This window comes from Bos indicus, chromosome 23, assembly GCF_029378745.1.
Source record: "Bos indicus isolate NIAB-ARS_2022 breed Sahiwal x Tharparkar chromosome 23, NIAB-ARS_B.indTharparkar_mat_pri_1.0, whole genome shotgun sequence".
Lineage (NCBI taxonomy): Eukaryota > Metazoa > Chordata > Mammalia > Artiodactyla > Bovidae > Bos > Bos indicus.
In genome coordinates, this window is record NC_091782.1 from 10194428 (window position 1) to 10219133 (window position 24706).

At 39.6% G+C, this 24706-nt stretch overlaps 1 protein-coding gene across 5 annotated transcripts in view; it reads right to left on the reverse strand.

Annotated features, from left to right (window-relative positions):
- ILRUN (inflammation and lipid regulator with UBA-like and NBR1-like domains) overlaps window positions 1-24706 on the reverse strand; it is a 107194-nt gene that overhangs the window by 51771 nt on the left and 30717 nt on the right. For 4 of the 5 annotated variants that reach the window (XM_019985652.2, XM_019985650.2, XM_070777857.1 and 1 more), the window contains exons 2-3: window positions 13140-13294; window positions 7367-7564 (exon numbers count right to left, since the gene is read on the reverse strand). In XM_019985652.2, the coding sequence (XP_019841211.1) occupies window positions 7367-7564; window positions 13140-13294 (353 nt within the window). The remainder of the gene's footprint in view (window positions 1-7366; window positions 7565-13139; window positions 13295-24706) is intronic. The other variant, XM_019985651.2, reaches the window with a different exon arrangement.

The following is a 24706-nucleotide window of genomic DNA, read 5'->3' on the forward strand; positions in this document are numbered from 1 at the left end:
CTTCATAGAGGTTCAGGACCCACATGTCCACATTTTAGAGACTAATCTTCACAATGCCTTTGACTCCTGGACACAACACCCAACAGTAACGACCACTTGGTGTCAGCACAACAAAGCGGCTCATACGAACCAGGGGCTTCTCTGAAGCTGAAACAGGCCATCACCTTTCATTTTTTACATTTTTAATTGAAGGATAACGGCTTGACAACATCATGCTGGTTTCTGCCATACAACAACGAAAATCAACCATAAGTGTATATATATTCATATATTCCCTTCTTTCCACTCCCCAACCCATCACCTTTGAAACTTAATATAGGCCTTAGAATGTAAAGATATTTAAGGATTTCGGATCTCATTTACAAATTGAAATGTCCCTTCTGAAAACATTTCCCATACAAATCACAATCAGCTTAGGCTACCATTTCTTTTATCGGAAAAGAAATATGTTTCATGACTACTCATATTTCTGATACTGAAGGGATCTAGAAATTAGAATTGAAACAGAGAGCATCTATTGAGGATAGTCCAGAAGTAAATGAAACAGGCTTTCTGAGTGCAACATAAAAGAGAGACATTCTAAAGGTGGGGTCAATAAGTAAAAGGGAAGAGAACTGGTAATTAGTGCAAAGTAGGACAGCATCCATATATTAATAGAAGACACCGGTGTAGAGTATAGAGGAAGTCTATGAAACCAGAACTTCTTTTATAACATGATCAGTTAAAACGCTGGAGAAGAATGAGGAGTGGCAAATCCTGCACTACCTGGTTAAGGTGGACATTCTGTAAACTGGAGAAACTGGGAGATATTACAAAGGTTTTAAACAAATGGTGTGCTTACACAGGGGCACCCATCAAGCTTCCTAACCTGTGGGTCTATATTATGTATTATGATTTGGGAGCTTAATAAGAGAAGTTCCATTTTTAACCTCTGAGAAAACTAAATGAATAATGTTTAAGTATTTTGTCTACATGTGAATTGTCCCTAAAAACCTGTGTGAAGCCTTTAGTACGAAGAGTTATTTCAAGTGGGAGAAACCTTCATTAGCACTTGATCACCAGAGTATCACATGACAACAGTGCCTACTTTACAACTAAAACCACTCTGTTTTAGAAGGAACCATCAAGGGCAGGGGTACAGCTCTCTTGTGGAACTCTGAAAGAGGGTGCTCCATTAGGAAGAGGGGAGGCATGTTTGTATCAAGGCTAAAATGGGGACGAGCACTCATGCTCCTTTGCTGCTGCTGCTAAGTCACTTCAGTCGTGTCCAACTCTGTGTCACCCCATAGACGGCAGCCCACCAGGCTCCCCTGTCCCTGGGATTCTCCAGGCAAGAACACTGGAGTGGGCTGCCATTTCCTTCTCCAATGTGTGAAAGTGAAAAGTGAAAGTGGAGTCCTCAGTCGTATCTGACCCTCAGTGACCCCATGGACTGCAGCCTACCAGGCTCCTCCGTCCATGGGATTTTCAAGGCAAGAGTACTGGAGTGGGGTGCCATAGCCTTCTCCCTCACGCTCCTTACTCCTTTCCAAGAGTCCAAAGTGTCCCACTGACAAGCATGAGCTCCTTGGGAAACACTTCCTACCTAAGAGTCACCCTGCTGATCTCAGTCTAACTCTCATTTCGCTCACTCTGGAAATGGAGAGAACTTGAGGACCATTTACCCCAGTCTCCCTAAACTCTGCCAAGTTCCAACACCCAGGAGCCAAAGTTTTCCTGTGAACCCTGTATGTCCAATGGCAAAAAAATCATAAAACTACTTCAGATGATTTATAGCTATAATTTACAGCTAATTCATAACTTTTACCAAAACAAATCATTGCTTATCTCTGGTCTTCAGTTTCCCCACCCATAAAGTACAGCTAATACTTCCCTAAGACAATTTATACGAAAAAGCCCAATACAATGCCAAACGTAAAGTAGGCATTAGATAACAGGTTGCTTTTATCTAAGAAGCAAAAGTCTGTAGGAAGAAGATAAAATATTTGGGCCTGAAAATAAATCTGCCAAGAATCAAATACTTAGTGGCACTCAATCAAGGGAGTCAGAAATGTGTGCAGGGAGTCAGAAATGTGTGCAGTGAGTCAGAAATGTGTGCAGGGAGTTAGAAATGTATGCAGAGAGAGAGGAGGGGTGGCTGTCAAGACGAACATGGGGAGCTACAGGTATTTACTCAGAGAGGGACATAGACGCCTCACATAATGAAGAACTGTCCAGACAACAAGCCAACAGCACAATCCTGCTGAGAGACTGAAACAGTACAACCATTCTAAAGTGAAAGAAGACCCACTCTGTAAACTGTTAAATATAAGCAAAAGGTCCTTTTAGGAAGAGAAATGAGTTCAAACAACATAAGTATTACTACAAATATAAGGAGAATGGATTCTTTCTAGAAAAGACCATCTAAAGACAACAGAAAAGACCACCCAACCAAAAACAAGCAAACAAATAAGCTTTGTTCTTAAAACAGAAAGATGAGGCAAAGAGAAGTTACCTAACTTATACAAGTTTGTGCCCAGGAAACATGGTCCTACATTCCAAACTCCTAGCACTACACTAACCTCAGTGCACTAGCAAGTTAAGAGTGAGCAGAAAACCTGAAAGGCCAATCATGCCAAGGTGAACACGGCAGCTTGTTTTTTCCCCACGAGGCCACAGCTGCGGCTTTATGCACATTATGTATATTTCACTTTCTGTCATTTAGCAGTTCTGCTATCATTATGTGTTTTATAATTAACAGTAAAAGGAATTCACTGGAATATGGTAGCTTGTGAATGGAATTAAATTCTTTATTAGACTAGATGACCAGTTGCAAACTCTTCTCCCCACAGCAATGGAGATTATCTCAGAAAGCAGGTGACATAGGCCAAGGAGGCTCCCAATTCAAAAAAGTCAGTTTCATTTTTATCTTTTCTTTTTTGGAGGAGGCATTCACATACATTTATCAAGGAAAAGATTCCACTGATTAAGAAAAATGCTTGAAAACCATGGATTCAGATGAATTATTAAGATCCCATGAAGGTATAAGATTTCAAAGTCCTGAAAAACAACTCACAGACTATACAACCAAGAAAGGCTTTCCATTTTTTACTGCCTTCAGAGCTAATATATTTACACTCTACCTACTTACAGAATTTGGGAGGGATGTTATAAGTATAAATTTTAATGTCCCATATAGTGATAATTATTTTTAATTTAACATTAACACACACACATACAAAATAAGACTAGAGCTCTCAAACAAGGGAGAACACTAGGAAGCAGTATCTCTGCATCAAAGAAATTTTTTTTAAAAAGTCATGTATGTTATCTTCCTCCTCCCTTAAAAACACTGACATGCATTTAAAAATTTATTGAGCAGCCACTCTCCAATGGGCTCAGCTTTTTCAAGATATACAAAGATACACAAGACATGTATCATCTTAAGTTTTAAAAGTGATATTAGACATTCACCAAATTAACTGGGCAGAAAGAGGTACAGTGACAAAGAAAAGCAAAGGAGGGAGAGGGAAGCTTATAGGGAAACGGAGCTCAGCATGGGGAAACGACTTCTGCCTATGCAAGCAGGAAGACTCTCAGGAGCGGCGGCCTGAAGACAGAGTCCAAAAAGGAAGAGACACTCTCTCTGCATGCTGACTGTAACATGACTGTTACATGATGCCGACTCTTTAGCCAACAGTTTACTGTTTAGTAGGAGAAAAGGATAAATAAACAAACACCTAAAACACGATATGTTTCAAGCGTGTGCGTAACATACGAACTTCCTTGGGGTGGTGGGGAGAGTAGGAAGAGCGGAAGAGGGAAGGAGGAAAGGTGACTTCACCAGGGCCCTGAGGATGAGCAGGGGTTTGTCGTAAGGAAAAAGGCATTTCAGGCAACAGGAACAACACAAGCAAGGGCATGGAGAAGAGAAACCATGTGGTGCCTCTGGGAACTGGATGCGTGAGTAAAGAGGTGACAGGATGAAAGCGAAATGAGGCCAGACCAGATGGTGAGGAGCTTTATGCCCGATGCCAAGGAACTTGGCTCTATTACAGAAGGCACAAAGGTTTTCAGAAGGGAATGATTTCACAAAAGATGACACTATGAGACACACTTTCTAACGTTTTTTTTCAGGCAGAAAAATATTTCAAGTTTCCACTGGCTGCAAAAATACATATGAGAAAATTAATTCCAGGACTTCTTGAAATAACTCCAAAGGTCCCACTGGCTATGAGTCCAGATAAGAGCTCCCTGAGGACAGGAGCGATTTGTATTTATTTTTCTCTGGGTCTCTAGGACATGGGATATAGAGAAACAAATAGGAATTGGTGTGTGATTAAGGATGATAAGACAGAACAAAAGATGACTCAAGCCTCTGGCCTGATCATCTGAGTTGGGTTCCCATAAGAATAAGTTTTGCCTAGGAGATGTTAAAATTCAAAACTCTACAAAACATCCAGGGGTTCTGTCTGTCCATAAGCACTTCAATAAAGGTTTGAAGCTCCAGAGAGTCTGCACCACAGACATGACTTTGAGCACTGCCGTATATGCTGTACTGGTGACAGCTGAAGCCATCTGGGTGGATGAGGTCACTGAGCAGGAACAGCACCCAGTTCACAATCTAATACAGGCATACCTTGGAGATAAAGCTGCTTCGATTCCAGACCACTGCAATACAGTGAATATTGCCATAAAGTGAGTCACATGAATTTTTTTGTTTCCCAGTACAAATAAATGTTATGGACAAAAATGAAGTCTGCTGCACTGACTTCCTTTCATGAACAGTTTCTCTACAGCACGAAAGGCTGTTTTGACAGCATTTTCCCCACAGTAGGACTTCTTTCAAAATTGGGACTCAGACCCTGCCATTGCTTTATCAACTAAGTTTATGTAATATTCTAAATTCTTTCAACAACTTCCACAGCACCTTCACTAGGAGTAGATTCTATCTCAGAAATTGCTTTCTTTCTTCATCCGTAAGACGTAACTCCTTACCAGTTCAAGTTGTATGCTGAGCTTAGATATTCAGTCATATCTTTAAGCTCCCCTTCTGGTACTCTTGTCATACCTACTACACCTACAGTTACTTCCTCCAGTGAATTCTTAAACCCCTCCAAAGTCATCGATGAATCGACTTCTTCCAAAATCTTGATCACGTTGATACTTTGACCTCCCATGAATCACAAATATTCTTAATCTTTTCCAGAAGGATTTACTTTACCCAGGTGCATCAGAGGATTCACTATCTACGGCAACTACAGACTCACAAAATGTATTTATTAAAGGATAAAACTTGAAAGTAGAAATGATTCCTTGATCTATGACTACACAATGGATAGTGTGTTAGTAGACACGAAAATCTCCTACATTTCCCTTGGAGCTCTTGGGTGACCAGGATCACTGTCAATCAGCAGTAATATTTTGAAAGGAATCCTTTTCTCTGAGCAGTAAAAGTCTTAACAGTAGGCTTGAAATATTCAGTGAACCATGTTGTAAACAGATGTACTATCATCCAGGCTTTGCTGTCTCATTTACAGAGCAGAAGCGGGATAGATTTAGCATAATTTTTAAGGATCTTAGGGTTTCAGAATGGTAAGTGAACACTGGCTTCAACATAAAGCCCCCAGATGCCTTAGCCTCTAGCAAGAAAGCCTGTCCTTTGAAGCCAGGCACTGCTGTTTCCTCCTTAGCTATGAAAGTCTGAGATGGTATCTTCTAACAATATTAGTATTTTGTCTACACTGCTGTTTAGGGCAGCCACCTTGGTGAATAACCTTAGCTAGATCTTCTGGAAAACTTCCTGCAACTTCTACATCAGCTCTCGTTCCCTCACCTTGCATTTTTATGTTATGGAGATCACTTCCTTCCTTAAACTTCAAGAACTAACCTCTGCTAGATTTAGCCTTTTCTTCTGCAACTCTCTCACCTCTCAGTCTTTACAGAGTTGAAAAGAGTTAGGGCCTTGCTCTGGATTAGGTTTTAGCTTAAGGGAATGTTGTGGCTGATTTCATCTTCTATCCAGACCACTCAAACGTTCTCCACGTCAGCAAGAAGGCTATGTTCCTTTCATTGGAGTAGCACTTTTCCTTTCCTTGAAGGACTTTTTCTTTGTTTTCAAAACTTAGCTGTTTGGTGAAAGCGACCTAGCTTTTATTTGGTCTCATCTTTTGATATGCCTTCCTCACTAAGCTTAACAATTTCTAGCTTTTGATTTAAAGTGGGAAATATGTGACTCTTCCTTTCACTTAAAACACTTAGAGGCCATTGAAGGGTTATCACCCAATTTAATTTCAACATTGTTTTATCTCAGGGAATACGGAGGCCCAAGGAGAAGGGAGAGAGATGGGGGAATGGCTGGTTGGTGGTCAAAACACATGCATTTACCAATTAAGTTCACAGTCTTATGTGGGTACAGCTCATGTCACCCCAAAAGTTATAATAGAAACAACATAGATTGCTCATTACAGACCACCATAACAAATATAATAAAAATGAGAAAGTCTGAAATATTGGTAGAATTACCAAAATGTGACACAGAAACGCAAAGTGAACAAATGCTGTTGAAAAAATGGCACCAGCAGCAGATATGCTCAACAAAAGGCTGTCACAAATCTTCAATTTGTAAAAAACAGAATTATCTATAAAGCACAATCAAGTGAACAGCAATAAATCAAGGTATGCCTGTAGTCCCAGGGCAAAGATGAGGCTAGACAGAGAAAGAACATTCAGAGGAAAAACTAGAAAGGGATCATGTGTGACTAAGAAGGTAGACATTTCAGAAACCATTCAGAGTTTGGAGCCAAATGGTCAGTTAGTGTGAAGACTGGAAAGGAGCTACTGAATTTGGAAACTCGGTAGTTGTTAATCAACATTATCGAAGTGGGTATAGGATTGACCGGGTTGAAGAATAAGGGATATGGAAATAAAAGACAATGGATGGAAATCACGCTGTCCACAAAGTGTGGCAATAAAGAGAAGGAGTGAGAGGTTTTAGTATCTTGACAGGTCATCAGAGACATAGGCACATTTTGTGCATTATATCTTTCTTTAATACAACTTGTCTCTAGAGACTGTGAGAACAAAACTGCCTTCAGTATTCTTAGAGCACCTACTAGATTATATTATAAAAACAGCAGCGCTACTAAGTCATTGTTTAGACTGCAAGATATATCTCATACACTTCACTAAATGTTAACTAAATTCCAGCGTAAAGAGAACACTTGACCGAATCAATTAGTCATTAAATTCAAATCATTTACCAGCATGGGGCTGGAAAAGAGACCACACCCTGCTACATAATTTGACAAGCTCTGTGAGCAGTGCTGGGGAAGCTGAGAAGTTACCTTAACCCCTTCGCCCCTGGGCTGCACAGGGACATACTCACCTCCATAGTAGAGTCCTGTAGCAGTGCACATCCGCCACTGTCCCTGATACATTCCTGCTCTGCTGGGGCTGCACATCTGGACGCTGACATCTGCAATCTCTTGGGGCTCTAGCGATCTCACCATCACCATGTTCACATGTCCAAACTGGTCTCCCCCGACATATTTAAGACAAACCCCTGGAGGCCAGGCCTCTGCCCCTGAGTTCAAGCAAAAGAAAAAAATGTTAGGCAATCAGTGGTCCTATGCTGGGTGCAGTTTATTACAAAACTGTAGAAGATGCCTCTTGGTCTCTCACACATACATAAACCTACCCATACTCTTGAGCTATACACTGATTAGAGAGAATCAGAGTCGACAACCTCTGACCAATGGTCTATCCCTAAGAGAAAGCACACATGGCAAAAGCAAGGCGGTTTCTCAAGAAGTAGTGTTTTGGGGGCCCAGGGAAGGCTACACATCACACTAACCCATAGAACCTAGGAATGAAGTCTGAAAGGAGCCATGGAAACGAAGCTCAGCCCCACATCTCTGGAGGACTGCTTTCTTCTCTACTAAGAAACACGACCATTTGCACTTTAACTTTTGAACTGACATTCAAAGTAAAAATATGCCTGACTGTCCCCAGTTTTTCCGTTGAGGAAAGAGGATGAAACTCATGAAGAGTAATTTCTGTATTACTTTCATTTTAAAACTACTTTTTCCCTGCTTTTTCTTCTGGAGTCCCTAACAATGAAAAGATTGAGGGTCAAAAGACTGCAAATAAAGACAGAGGAGTCAAGTGAAAGCTTCATTTTCAGGGGCAAACAGTAGTGGGGAAAGTATGAACAGCAGGCCCTGATAACAGTACAGTGACCCATGGTCTCAGGGGTGGTGACACCAGCCAGAGGTGCTTGTAGAAAGAACAGGAACGGCAAGACAGAGAAATAGCTTTGGCAAGAATGCCTTGTCCGCCTTTGGAGGTGGCAAAGGTCCTATTTGGTTCCCACTCCTGTGCACCTATATTCATGTAACTAACTCACATGAGAAATCAATACACTGACTTCTGACCGGTCACAGGTAGCCACATACAGTGACTAGATGTGATACTTTCTGTGAAGTCTCTCTGACACACTCCTTTTTACTATACACAGAAACCTCTCTGTATCTTTTCTACATTCATTATAAACATAAATCACTATGAAAAGCTGGGCACGGCAAGACTCTCAGCATGTTGAAAACTCATCTAACAGTACTCTAGGATTCCTCAGTCCCTTGTTCTTGAAGTGCCAGGCCAGTTTAGAAACTTGATGGCTTACTACTCAAAAAAGGGAGAACCAGACAGGAAAAGCAACCAACACTCTACTGCTGAGATCTCAGCCTCATGAATGGTACCTGCTGTGGCTCATGCTATTTAGGGTAGCAGATGGAGCAGGGGTTGCTATGTTTTTTTTGTTTTTTTTTTAATTCTAACAGCAAAGTGCCCTCTTAAATTAACACTTTAAAGGGCAACTGCTGCTATTGAGAAGGTTGTGGATGATACACGGGTAATACACGCAAATTCTTTTTTTCATTTCTGGGGCCTATGGCCTAGCAAAAGTATATTTGTCTTAGGTCAAGAATAGTAGCAGTTGACGTGAAGTACCTTGGAAAATGTTGGTCTCTTTAAAGATAAATATCCAAAAGAAAAATTAAATTACTACTATAGGGGTGAATCCGTAATTATTCTTTAAAAGACACATATGCACACATGCACGCGCACGCACACACATATCAAACAAGACAACATCTGTTTATATGAAAACCCAAGAATGTTTTTAGAACTTTAAAGAAAATGAAAACCAAGACCGCCTGGGTATGGGAAATACTTGGCTGCCCTGATCAGACAAGCACAAGCAGCTGAGACAGTTGGATCTCTCATCTATGCAAAAGAGGGAGTACTGCTCTATTCCCAGGAGACTTGGTAAGCTGTGAAACTATTAAAAATTAGATGGCTACGGTCCTATCTTTTTCTATGTCAGACCCTACTGATGTGGTACTTGGAGAGCTTCTTGAAGAAAAAACTGGAAGGGTTATGCATCATCAGCTCTAAAGTGTTACTTGGCTATAAAATGAAGAACCAATCATCTGCCTTCTGAGAGCTGCCAACAGTTTACAATGACATATAGTTCTTACAACCCCAAATGTAAAGGCAGGTAACTCTGAAAAGGTCACTGATACTGGTTCCTGATACAGAAGGAAGGGAAATACTGATGGCTGTTTGACCTACCAAGCTAAGCATACCAGAAAAATCTGGATTTGAGAAGTGTAACATAATAGGGCTTCAAATTAAGTCTCTTACAAACTGGCTTACTGTGGGGTAGATACATGCTTCTAGAAGAAAAGAAAGACTAGTCTATGTTTTACAACTTTTCAAGTTAAGTATCACAAGCACACAAAGGTTGTGATTCTTCAGTTATTACGGAATATAATTTTATTAAAAAATAAAAAGTCAAAACAAGACAAAAAACCCTATCATATGGCAACTTTGAGATGACAGTGAGTATGGCAAAAACAAAAGTCCACCAGTTTCAGAAAGTCTGAGATTTAGTTTGGGGACAGAAGGAACAGCCAAAGAGCAAGACAAAAGACAAACTTCAACGAAGACCCCCTTCTGTTTTTTAACCCCTCGTAGTTTAGAGAATGCATTTCAAATTAAGCTACAGGCAAACAGAGACCTTCACTGATCTGGGTACCATTTTCTTTCCTGTACCTGATAAAGTGACTGGAACATAAGAAATGTAACTCTATTAAGGAGCTGAAGAAAAATGGAGGGAATAGTTGTTCTTTCTCAAGTTTCCCTTCCTCCCCCATCAACTCTTGTTCTATATTCATTTCTACGTAGTTTAGAAAATATAGATGACTTTGCGGTCACTCTCTCATATGACAATCACAACTACTTCATTAAAGTCATATAAATGTAAGAGTTATCATAATATGCTTAGTTAAACACTCATCACAGCTGGATAGCAGAGCATGGCTATGATAACTGAGAAGCTTTAAGTAATGGTAAAGAGAATGGTCTACTTTTGGCTTAAGAGGGACAGTTTCAAATTTTCATTTTAAACCATAAAGTATCCTTGGCAAGTTTCCCCAAACTTCTAAAACTTACACAGTACCAAAAGTGTAGATCCTGGGATTCTGCATCTATGTCATTATATGTCTCACTTCTCTTTTTCTGTGATATGAATCTAAGGACTTTCATAGCAGGCATTTAATTTTAAACAATGCATGACATTTATCTTCCTTGGGGAAGGTGCTGGGACAGCTATATGCAGTTCCTTCCTATCAATCTCATCTTTTGTAAACTTGAATGTCCAGTATGCCTGAAACATGACAGCAGAGAGGCACCATGAAAATTATTTATGAAACTCTTTCAGGGGGAACTTATCTCTTAAGGAAGGTTATGAATGAGAGCCAGAGGAGAAAGAGCTCAGGCCTACTCTACTTCTTCCTCCTTTTTTTTTTTTGGCCTCACTACGCAGGATATGAGAGCTTAGTTTCCTGACCAGGGACTGAACCCATGCCTCCTGCACAGAGTCTTAACTGCTGGACCACCAGGGCAGTTCCAGTCCACACTACTCCTGTGTTACCACTCCACCTGCAGAAAGAACTCAAGCCAGATTAGGATGACGCCGAAGAACCAGCTCACGTGCCTGCCTTCCTTGTATCTCTAATAACATATCTGTCACGTAACTATGGCAGGCCAGTTTCTTCTTAATCAAATGGAAAGCATTTAGTCTACAAACAAAACTATTTTACAATTGGTATAACAACTTCCAGAAGAAGACAAAACCTATTTGTTCGAAGTACCTTTCTAGCAACTGTTGCCCAATTTTTCAAGAGGTGTACAGGAACAAAAATGTCCTTTATAGGAAGAAAGGCTGTAGACCCAGAGACTGTTTTAAATTGCACTTATTATGCAAAAAGTAGGAGGAAAAAGAGCCAGTTCCACCAAAACAAGTTTTGCTTCAAGTCAAGGTGAAAGTCTCTTTGGGGTTCTGATTTGACATTCTAGCCATTTTATATCAATCCCTTCCAACCTCCCATTAACCCAAGGAACTGTCTAGTGAGTGAGAAGATATTTCAAAGAGGCTTTCTGAAATATAAAATGGTATTCTGCAACAAAACGGTATTTAAAACATTTAACAGTACTCTGACAACTTTCAGTATTGAAGAACACTATAAAGAACCCATGGAAAGCCAGACCATTTCCAGTGTTTTCACTATTAAGTAAACAAGGTCTTGGATTCATTATTTTAAATAAACAAAACTTTTAATAAGTTATACTTTCTAAACAAACATCACTCATTTAAAAAATTCATGGCTAGGTTTCAAAAGCATTTTTGATCAGCAACACAGATTTTAGTGAGTCAGAGAAGAAACATGATGAATAAAAGCTGACGTGAAGAAATTGTTTTAACGTTTTTAAAAGCAGGCAACATTAAGAAGGTGAGACAAATTAGGAACATAAAACAATCAAACTTGTAACAAGAATTTCAACAAAAATAGAAAACATGGCTATTTTCCTGTATTACCATGTGCCTCTCAAACTGACAATGCACCACACTGTTACAACCAAAGGGGAAAAGAAGCTAATGAAAATTTTATAAAGTCACTGATGTCCAGTCACCTGTAACAATGGGTCAATCCAGATTATGTGTTTTTGCTCCAACACACACCAAACCTTCATCCAAGCTAAAGTTATTTCCAAATAAGCCAGACAAACTAATAATAAGTTTGGTATACTAATTATGATATAAAAGGCTAGCTTAGCCAGTCTCTCCCCATCATAAAAAACTGAAGTATAAAGAACTGAGAAGTAAACAGCGTCCAACAAAAGGTTTGAGTCCTCAGAGTTTTCTATGATTTCACATCAGATTACCATTACTATTACCATGCTAGACAGGGATCCCCCACACCAAGAAATTTTAGCTAAATACTCCTTTTGTACTTTTAGAAAACTTTCCATCTCTCAGAATTTCTTTTGTAAACACTCAATAATAAGGAAGTTAAAGCATCCTCACCTAGTCAGCATAAATTGTTACTGGATGGAATAAGACATGCTAATAAACTCATTCAAATTTTAAAAGTCATTTGAAAAGAATGTAACAAGTTATCAGACATTATTTTCAAAGAACCATAATTAATTTATGCTGAATTTTTCTTAAGTCAGCAGTAAGTCAAAACAATCAATAATTCTTTAAAAAAGCAACTTCTCAATCTTTCCATCTTTTCTATTCTGAGCAAATTGGTACACTTCTTACCCTATTTTTCAAAGTGATGATAACAGCTCAGATAGATAGCTCGATGAAAATTTCAGACAGAATAATCCTTGTGGTTGCAAAGAAATGAGCTTTCAAAAGAGCAGATGCTCACAACTCTAGCTACCTTGTTCTTTTCAAGGATGTACCTTCTCTAGCATGCTGGAAATAACTGGAAGATTAATTAGAGCAGAAATAAAACGATGGAGTAGAGCTATACTTGTGGAGACAATACCACAACCAACACATGCCTAGCTCCTGGTATCAAAAGAATATTGAATTGTGTTTAAATGTCAAGACCGAAATTCTTCCTAATCCACGGAATATTTTATTGGTGTTTGGGTCATCATACCAGTACAAGAAAATGCTACATCATGTATAAGGAAAAAAAGAGTTACACAATCACGTAATTTAAGCTAAAACATTTCCTTGTTTCTTTTAACTGCTAAGAAAAGAAAACTGGGCAAGGGAAGATTGCTCTTTATACATTTACCAGAATTTTGGATCCGCCACGTTTTTATAAACTGAGTATCAGGAGGTATCGACTCCCCTTCTCCTATGGTGACATCTTCAACAAAGGACATGGAGGGTACACTGATGTTTGGGCTCTCAAAGTCATAATATGCGCCAATTGCTGCTTGTAGGTTCCTACAAATAAAAAGAAAAGGCAAACGACTTCAGTCCTCTCCAGAGCATATAATCTAATTGTCAAACAAAAGAAAACTAGGCCTGTTTTCTTAGGCCATGTTATAGAACCTGTATAAAGAAGGTATACAGATGGCTCCTAGTATGTTAATCTTCAGAGTCGTTGATTCTGGCTTAGGAACAACAGGAAAAAACACAAGGACCAACAAACTTGTGCAATACTTTCTTCACAAGGTACCCACATAGAAAGTAAGCATTATTAGCACCATCAGCAACAATGTGAGAAGTTCCCCTTTTACCCATAAGGACAGCAAGTATGGCTAAGAAAGTCAATTAAAAGAGTCCTCCATAGATGTGACTAAACTTCAAGGAAGCTGCATTAAAGAAAATTCTCATTTTTTAAAAAGGCAATACTTGGTTCACAAAGTTTAATACAATGGGAATTTCCACGGTGGTCCAGTGGTTAAGAATCTGCCTGTCAATGCAAGGGACGTGGGTTACATCCAGGAAGATCCCACATGCCGCAGGGCGCCTGTGTTGCACAAGTTTTGATCCCACACTCTAGGGCCTGTGCTCTGCAACAACATAGGCCACTGAAATGAGAAGCCCACACACCACAGCTCAAGAGTGGCCCCCATTCTCTGCAACTGGAGAAAAGCTGGAACAGCAACAAAGACCTGGCACAACCAAAAATAACAAAGTTTTAAAAAAGCTTCATACGATGAAAAATACCTATCTCATCTCTTCTTTTCCATACACACACACACACAGGTATTATTTGTGGCTTTAATAGATATATCTAAACTTCCTTCAATAAAAAGTTATACACTTAGTGAATGCTCTCACCATGAAAGTATGGAATGTCTATTTCCCCATTCATTCATTAACAATACTTCTCTAACATTTTGTATTTCTGTCAATCTGATGGGTGAAAAACAAGATCTTGGTGAGGTCTGAAAATGGTTTTCTCTTTTCATGAGAGGTTAAATATCTTTTGGGGCTTTCCAGGTGGCGCAGTGATGTGCAAGAGATGCAGGTTCAATTCCTGGGTCAGGAAGATCCCCTGGGGCAGGAAACAGCAACTCGCTCTAGCATTCTTGTCTGGAAAATTTCATGGACAGAGAAGCCTGGCTACAGTCCATGGGGTTGCAAAGAGTCAGACACAACTGAGTAACTGAGCACACAAGTATCTTTTACACTTTCACGAGCCATGTGCAGCTTCTTTTTAGAAGCACAATTTTGTAAATGTTGGTGTTTTTTTAAATTACTTATAAACTTCCTAATGAGAAGGAACTACCAAGCATACAAACCAGTCCCTAACTGAACAGAATCATACAGCTGACAGCTTGGCTCATCAGTGGCAGAAACCAAAGGCCGCTAAGTTAAGTAAGCTGTGTTCATTAAAGAAATTGTTGGTAATTACATTAACTGCTTCTCTTATGGTCCTCCTCAAACTAGTGACATCATCCCCAGTCCCCAAGGAAAAACACAAAGAGCATTTTTCCAAATATAACCCGAGCATAAGCCAACGGACCCAGTGGGTTGTTTTTAATTATGCATAAACATAGCATGATGTAAGGCCTGACGGTACACAACTGCCCAACACACATGCTGTTAACAGCAAATGCTTTCTGCTGAGGGCCTGCCTACTCTTCCAGGTGTTTGCAGCTGCCAGAAAGGAGGGCTATATTTAGAGCAGCCACCTCAGGTCAAGCCCCATGCAACGGTGGCCTGCAGTATTAGTGAGTAATGACCGGAATTACATTACCACCAAATGCTGGCCTGTCACGTGTGTGCCAGATAAAATTTACATGGAGCAGAGCTGGGTGAGGGTCCAAACTGTGCCTGTTTATTTGACCATTCAATAGGAAAGCTTGGGCTTCAGTCTTTCCAGCAACTTCCTTATCTAGTTGGTACTTATCTAAAGTGAAGAATATGTGACTGGTCGAACTTAGGGAGTCCCAGATCCTACCACTCACCAACAGACTCAGGAGTATGTCTGGAATCAGCCTTACGTTTAGAGATCAGACATAAAATGAGGGAAAGAAAAAGAGGCCGAATTTGTATTTTGTTCTTCTGAAAACTTTTTAACTGTCCACCTTTTCATAAAGATAATTTTTTTTTGCCAAAGGTCTCAGGCAGACAGCCTGAATTGTTTTCTGTTCACTTCGCTGTAAAATATGCTTGGGAGCGAAGAAACTATTTGTGCACTCAGGACAACTGCCAATTCTCATATTCAGCCTGTGTCATATTTCACCACTTGGCTGTGCCTGCTATCAGACAGGACTTTGAGACCAGCATAGCAGAAACACGAACAAGTGGAAAAGTCCAGTTACTCTACTTAGGCGGATCCACCCCACTCCTCAAACCTTTTTTCACACATTCCTACTTAACCCACAGCCAAGCCAACAAAACTGCTTACTTGTACCTATATTATCCAGAGAACTCAGCCAGAGAAAGATTAAGAAACATTTTTAAACCCCAAAGTGAAACTGAAAGTAGAGAACTAGTCTCCTGGCAGGAAAGAGTGAAGGATGACAAAGCATAATCATTGCCCAAGTACAAGGCAGAAAGAGAGGACATTAGCCTGGCAGTTCCCTAACCCACAGGGCAGGTACACAGCCCCCATCAGCGCTTAGACCATTTAGATTACTGCCTCCCTGGGCCGAAGAACAGGAGGAACAGACTTAAACAGCTCCAATTCAGTGTGAGAATAAGCAAACATGATAGCATGCACTCCTGCTTAAAACAACATGCTCAACTACTATTAGGCAACAAGAAACTCCACGTGCAACACAGATGGTTGAAGACATGGGAAAGAAACCCGGACACCATGCAGTGTTCAGCCCAGCCTGAAAGTTTAAACCTCCGGGCTCCTTCAGTGTCTTCGCTCAAGAAAAGTTTTTACTCTGATCTCAAAGTTAAAGGTGCCTAAAGAACGAAGGGGAGCAGTGTAACAAGCGGAAAAAAGGCACAGGCGAAGAAGATGGGTGATGGTGATGATTACATAACATCGTGAATATACTTTATGCCACAGAACTATGCACTTTAAAATGGTTAAAATGCTCAATTTTTATTTTACTTTATTTTTATTGATATGTCCAACTAGACAGCATATTAAAAAGCAGAAACATTACTTGGCTGACAAAGGTCCATCTAGTCAAAGTTATGGTTTTTCCAGGAGTCATGTATGGATATGAGAGTTGTACCATAAAGAAAGCAGAGTGCTGAAGAATTGATGCTTTTGAACTGTGGTGTTGGAGAAGACTCTTCAGAGTCCCTTGGACTGCAAGGAGATCAAACCAGTCAATCCTAAAGGAAATCAATCCTGAATATTCATTGGAAGGACTGATGCGAAGCTCCAATACTTTGGCCACCTGATGTGAAGAACTGACTCATCAGAAAAGACCCTGATGCTGGGAAAGATTAAAGGCAGAAGGAGAACGGGAGGACAGAGGATGAGATGGCTGAATGGCATCACTGACTCTATGGACATGAGTTTGAGTGAACTCCGGGAGCTGGTGGCAAGAAGCCTGGCGTGCTGCAGTCCATGGGGTTGCAAAGAGTCAGACACAACTGAGCTGAAGTTGATTTACAATGTTGTGTTGGTTTCTGATGTGCGGCAAAGTGATCCAAATATATTCTTTATTATATTCTTTTCTATTATGGTTTATCACAGGATATTGAATATAGCTCCCTGTGCTCTACAGTGGGGCCTTGCTGTTCATCTGGTAGTGTGTATCTGCTAATCCCAAACTCCTAAATTTATATCCTCTGCACCCCCTTTTCTCCTTTGGTAACAATAAGTTTGCTTTCTATGTCTGTGAGCCTGTTTTGTAAATAAATTCATTTGGATCATGTTTCAGGTGTTTCAGGTTCCACATGTAGGTAATATCACTTGTTACTTGCCTTTCTGACTTACTTTGATCAGTATGATAATCTCCAGGTGCATCCATGTTGCTGAACGTGGCATTATTACATTCTTTTTATGGTTGAGTGATATTCCATTATACATATTCATCACATCTTTGTTATCCATTCATCTGTTGATGGACAATTAGGCTGCTTCCATATTTTGGCTATTGTGAACAGTGCTGCGATGAACGTGGGGGTGCACGTATCTTACTAGTTTTCTCCCGATACAGGCATGGAAATGGAATTGTTGGATCATGTGGCAACTCTATTTTTAGTTTTTTAAGGAATCTCCAATTGTCTCTATGGAAGAGCTTACACTAATTTATATTCACAGCAGCAGTGCAGAAGGATTCGCTTTTTTCCACACCCTCAACAGCACTTGTTATTTGTAGACTTTTTAATGATGGCCTTTCTGACTGGTGTGAGGTGATTCCTCACTGTGGTTTTGATTTGCATTTCTCTAATAATTAGCAATACTGAGCATCTTTTCATGTGCTTACTGGTCATCCGTTTGTCTTCTTTGAAGAAATGTCTATTTAGATAGTCTGCTCATTTTTCCATTGGGTTTGGTTTTTTTATTATTGAGTTGTATGCACTCTGTGTGTATTTTGGAAATTAAGCCTTTGTCAGTACATTGTTTGCAAATATTTTCTCCCAGTCCATCAGCTGTCTTTTCAATTTATTTATGGCTTCCTTCCTGTGGAAAAGTTTTAAGTTTTTTATTAGATCCCATTTCATTATAAAAAGGTAAAATTTTAAATGGCTTTATTTAGAGGAAGCTCCTAATCCCTGGTTGTGGGGCTTTGAACAAGTGGCTAATCATCTGTGTCAGTTTACTCATGTACAAAACTGAGTTTTTTATGGTAAGTTTGGCTTATATTTTATATTACAAAGTTGGTGTTACAAGGTGGGCTGTGAAGACTGCATGAGGCAATGTGTGTAAATGCCAATGCCTTAGGTTGGCAGACATTTAATTAACGAACATTTATCCATGTGCAAGGCACTCAGCCTTGGACAGAAAAGACACCCATTACAGGCAAGGGTCCTCCCCATTATAAAGCCCAGCAGTCTGCAGCAAACCAGGGACTCAAACAAGGGTAACTGCAACTATCTCTCACACTGATGCTTATCAGCCCAAGGCAGCTTTTCCATCTGGGGATAAAAAAAAATGGGCTTGGTGCACAACACAGTTTCAACCACACTGATAATCAAGTTAACCTGATTGGAGTAGATGAATCTGGTAGTGCTGATATGTGTTTTCTGATGAAACACAATTCTGTAACTCAGAAGTGATACTGTCCAACCTTCATTTTATAGATGAGGCCACAGACACACCGACAGGTAAATAACTTGCACACGTCTATCTATATCTTTTAACTTATCCAGAATGTTCCAATTATCTACCAATGCTCTGAACATCTTATTTTCTTAAGAACATACTAAGTACCATCATGAATTCTATAAATCAGCTAATTATAACATCTCATTAAGCCAAATTTTTGAAAGTGGTCAAATGTCTAATTGTGTATATATTCACAAACACAGAAGATTTATTTTTGTACTATTTATACAAACATAAGTCAGATTAACAGTCTTATGAAGAAAAATCATCAATATACTGAATATACATCAGGAACATCATCCCAAAAATACAGGAGTAAAAGAAAACAGTTAAAAAAACTAGGAAATCAGAATTTAAGAAGGAATGCCAGAAGTCCAAGTATTAGCTCAGATTTTCAGCAAAATAAAATTAGATATCTTTCCTTTTCCTCTCTGAACAAGAAACTGAAAAGGATTCAAATTACTTGTAAGAAAAAAAAAAAGAAAACTATCCATACAATCTGGACATAAATTGGGAAATCAGAATAATGAATCAATCCAGTTAAACATGAACAGCAGCATCTTCAGGCTTCAAGCAATACTTACTCAGAACTTCAAGAAGTCTCTCTCACCTATAGAGTGTCAACGACCCTGCTCTCAAGGCACAGGCCTAGCAGGAACCAGAAGACCTCACTATCCTGAATGACTGAGAAAACCTGACTAGAAAAAGGGTCAGCAAAACAGGTGGCAGTTCTTACCAGGGCTTTCCAACATCAACTCAACAAGCCTCTTGTGTGGAAGACCAAAATGAGGGGCAAAAAATGTGACTCTCAATAATGTTAAGGCCTCGAAGAAACTGAGAATTTTATTAAAACAAAGATGAATGCAGGTAGGGAACAGAAGCTGAACTAAAGAAGGCTCAAATATTTTCAAACCTAAAAGTTAACTAACAGATGATACTATTTAATATGTGAAGACAGGAAGAAAGAACTAGGGAAAGATTTTATTAAGAGGAGCAGCAAAGGTCACACCACTGTTTACCCACTTCTTAGAGCCCTCGCCAAGTCCAAGATTGTTTCTTCATCCTTCTTTTCCTGGCTATTTACTGGCCCATTAATTCTTAAACTTTTTAGAACTGGTCCTTCTAACAGCAGCAGCTATACCGCTTCCAAAGAGAAAGTAAAAAACTAGCATTCTGCATGAAAACCCAAGGCAGTGGCACTGTTTCAGATTATAAGTATGCAGTTTCAGGCTACGTACTTTAAAGGATAAGATATAATTCAATGGTATTTATTTTATTCACAGGGATTTGCAACTACCTCTACTTTCAAACTTTTAAATCATTTGAGATAAACACCACCTACCCATTAAGTAATCATTTCTCATTATTCCTTCCTCTCCATCCCCTGACAACTACAAATCTGTTTTGTCTCTATGAATTTGTCTATTTTGGATAATTTATATAAATAAAAGGAATGACACAATATGTGTAACCTTCTATGTCTGGCTTCTTCTACTTAGCATAATATTTTTGAGATTTATCCCAAATGGTAGCATGTTGATCAGTATTTATTCCTTTTTATGGCCTAACAATATTCCATTATATGTATATACTACATTTTGACTATCCATTCATTTGTTGATGGGCATTTAGATTGTGTCTACCTTTTGATTATTACTGCTATAAACATTCATACACAAATGTCTGGGTGGGCATATGTGTTCATTTCTTCAGATATATACCCAAGAGTAGAACTTCTGGGTCACGTGTAATTCTTCTGTTTAACTTTTTTGAAAAACCACCATACTGTTTTTCACATCAGCTGAACCGTTTTGCATTTTTATCAACAATGTATAAGTGTTTCTATTTTTCTACATCCTCACAATACTTCTTTTTTCTATTATTAGAGCCATTCTAGGGTGACTCCCTGGTGACTCAGACAGGAAAGAATCTGCCTACAATGTAGGAGACTCGGGTTCAGTCCCTGGGTTAGGAAGATTTCCCTGGAGAAGGGAATGGCTACTCACTCCAGAATTCATGACTGGAGAATCCCATGGACAGAGGGGCCTGGTGGGCTACAGTCCATAGGGTCACAGTCGGAGATGACTAAGCAACTACCACTAGTGGGTGTGAAGTGGTGTCTGACTGTGGTTCTGATTTTCATTTTCTTAATGAGCAATAAACAACTTTTCATGTACTTGTTTGCTATTTGTATATCCTCTTTGGAAATAACATCTATTCAAATCCTTTGTTCATTTTTGTGACTGGGCTGCTTGTCTTTCTATTGTGCAATTGAAAGAGTTCTTTACATATTCTGGATACTAGAACCTTATTAGATATAAGATTTACAAATATTTTCTCCCATTATGCTGACTGTCTTCACTTTCTTGATAAAGTCTTCTGATGCAACACGAAGTTTGTTTTTGTTACTGCAGTCTAATTTATCTAGTTTTTCTTTTATTGCACGTGACTCTGATGTCAAATCTAAGAATCAGTAGCCAAATTCAAGGTCATGAAGACTTATCCCTATGTTTCTTCTAATAGTTTTATTATTTTACTTTTATTTAGGTCACTGATTCATTTTTTATTTAATTTTTGTATAAAGAGTGAGGCAGAGGGTCTAACTTCATTCTTTTGTCTGTGGTTATCCAGTTGCACCAGCCCCATGTGTTAAAGAAGATCAAATATTTTTAATAGAACAAAAAGCTGGACAGCCTCTTGGGTGTGAGTGGGATTCCGTCCTCTGTGTGATCCTAGCTAGCCAGTGGTGACACTTCGGTTGCAAGGGCAATAAACGGAAAAGCTCAGCCCTCGGAAACCGAGCGGGGACAAGCTGCGACGCACGATACACCTCGCCGTGACTCGAGCGCAGTGCGCTTCTGCTCTGAGCAACTGAGAGACACATCCCACTCCCAAACACAGTATCCAGGGCTGAAAGAACCAACAACAGTTATGTTCAGAATCAAACTAAATTAGCAGCATAAAAACCTTTCCCTAACTGCCAATCAATAACTATAGATAGTATTTACTTCTCCTATATTTCTTTTTGTTAAATTTTCACTCATTCATGACTCTAGGTACTAGAACAGTAGATAAATAAGACAAAGTCTTTGCTACCAAGGAACACAAAGTCTGTTAAGAAAGATTTGGGGGACTTCCCTGGAGGTCCAGTGGTTGAGAATCCATTTTCCAAAGCAGGGGACACAGGTTCAATTCCTGGCTGGGGAACTAAGATACCAAGCACCACAACTAGAGAGCCAGCATGCCACAACTGAGTGCATGCACCCTAGAGCCCGTGCATCATAAGAGAAGTCTGTGAGCTGCACGCAGAGAAGCCTGAGGGTGCCGCAGCTAGAGAAGACCCCGCACCAAAGAGCCTGCGTGCCACAAGAAGACAGCGCCAAGTTTAAAGGAAAAAAAGGTTAATATCAAAAAAGAAAAAGATGTGGAAACATGATCACAATTCAATGAAGTAAATTTCAGAGAGGAAACCTAACCAAGAACTACAAAAGTACAGAAAATACCCTTCTCCAACTTAGGACGTTAGGGAAAGCATCATCAGCTAGGTAACATCAAAACAGTACCCCCAATGAACTGTTTAACCATCTAAAGAAAGGGGGTGAAGGGGCATTTCAGATACAGGGAGAGAATCTCCAAAGGCACACAGAACACCACACACTCACAAACAGCCAGAAAAAGAGGTCTAACAACATTCAAGTCTCTGGTTCTGGTTGTTTCTGAAGCCTAAAAGAATTGCTAAGTTAGGTTCTAAGATACTTTTGTATCGTTATTAATTCTCATTTTTATTCAGACTAGTTTAAGACAGAGTTCCATTCTCTCCAATAAAGTCCTAACTGAGACAAGACTAAAGTATTACAAAAGTGAGAAATCCACAATATATAACAAAGTCATGGTGAGGTAGGAAGAAATGGGCTCCCTCTGTCTTGGCTTAGCAAGACGGCAGTCCTGTTATGTCGCAAAGTGACTGGTTACACTCCATACATACTCCAAAGCTAGATGAAGTCTTAGGAGCTTGGACAATAAAAGGAAACTGCCCACAGAACACTGGGCAAACTTGAGTCAAGTTCTTCAAGACAATCCAGTCTGGCCTTCCAAAGGCAAGTATGACATACAAGGTAAGAATATAACTTTCTATGTTCTCCTCTAGGAGTTTTATAGTTTCTGGTCTTACGTTGAGATCTTTAATCCATTTTGAGTTTATTTTTGTATATGGTGTTAGAAAGTGTTCTAGTTTCATTCTTTTACAAGTGGTTTACAAGAGAACATAGGCAAAACACTCTCCGACATACATCACAGCAGGATCCTCTATGACCCACCTCCCAGAATATTGGAAATAAAAGCAAAAATAAACAAATGGGACCTAATTAAACTTAAAAGCTTCTGCACATCAAAGGAAACTATTAGCAAACTGAAAAGACAGCCTTCAGAATGGGAGAAAATAATAGCAAATGAAGCAACCGACAAACAACTAATCTCAAAAATATACAAGCAACTCCTTCAGCTCAACTCCAGAAAAATAAATGACCCAATCAAAAAATGGGCCAAAGATCTAAATAGACATTTCTCCAAAGAAGACATACAGATGGCTAACAAACACATGAAAAGATGCTCAACATCACTCATTATCAGAGAAATGCAAATCAAAACCACTATGAGATACCATTTCACACCAGTCAGAATGGCTGCGATCCAAAAGTCTACAAATAATAAATGCTGGAGAGGGTGTGGAGAAAAGGGAACCCTCTTACACTGTTGGTGGGAATGCAAACTAGTACAGCCACTATGGAGAACAGTGTGGAGATTCCTTAAAAAACTGGAAATAGAACTGCCTTATGATCCAGCAATCCCACTGCTGGGCATACACACTGAGGAAACCAGATGGGAAAGAGACACGTGTACCCCAATGTTCATCGCAGCACTGTTTATAATAGCCAGGATATGGAAGCAACCTAGATGTCCATCAGCAGATGAATGGATAAGAAAGCTGTGGTACATATACACAATGGAGTATTACTCAGCCATTAAAAAGAATACATTTGAATCAGTTCTAATGAGGTGGATGAAACTGGAGCCTATTATACAGAGTGAAGTAAGCCAGAAGGAAAAACACCAATACAGTATACTAACGCATATATATGGAATTTAGAAAGATGGTAACAATAACAAAACAAAAAAAAGAATATAACTTTCTGCCTAAAGTCAGAGACCTGAAACTACTAATGGTCAGGTAATTAAGAGATTTATGCTGAATTTCAGGGCAAGAATTCTCTGTATCAAGAAAACTGTGAGACCCTGATGAACACAATATAGACAGCCCCTTTCCAAACTTCTCCCAGGGTCCCCCAACCTGCCATCTCCTCCCTTCATTATGAAACATATCTGAAAGAAACATAGCTGGGGAGAGGGGAAATTTTAAAGGGAGTGACATTCCACAGATTTGAGAAAGCTCAAAATCCAGAATTATGCATCCATGCCCTGAACAGAAACCTTTAACCTGAAGTGGTAAGGAGAGCTAAGGGACTTAACCCAATGCTAGCAATTCTCTTTAGCAATCTCAGGAGACTCAAATCTGATTATATTATTACTGGAGTTGGTCATTTATCAAAGGGGATGTTTGAATATGAAATGGATAAGCAATGAATTTAAGTTTTTAAAAGAGCTCTATAATTATAGAGGTGCCTATAATTACTACACTCCTCATCAAGCCCTAGGCCCCCAAAGTAGCAGCTCACTGGAAGGGGAAAGCTAAGCAGCATGGCCTCATAAAGGACCTCTCTCCCACCCTGTCCCTGTATCTCCTGTGCTCCTCTCAAGGATGCAAGAAAAATATCAGACATGTGGAGTCTTTCTGGGAGAAGGCAGGCCAAGGCTTTTAGTTCTCTGCCAATGAAATGAGTCAACAGGTGACCGCAAGACTTACTGACTGTATTTTACTGCTCCTGCCCTACAGAAGATGGTGCACACTTCTTCCTGCTCCTGCCCTACAGAAGATGGTGCACACTTCTTCCTGCTCCTGCCCTACAGAACATGGTGCACACTTCTTCCTGCTCCTGCCCTACAGAACATGGTGCACACTTCTTCCTGCTCCTGCCCTACAGAACATGGTGCACACTTCTTCCTGCTTGTATCCCCCAGATTGAGAACACTGCCTGGCATAT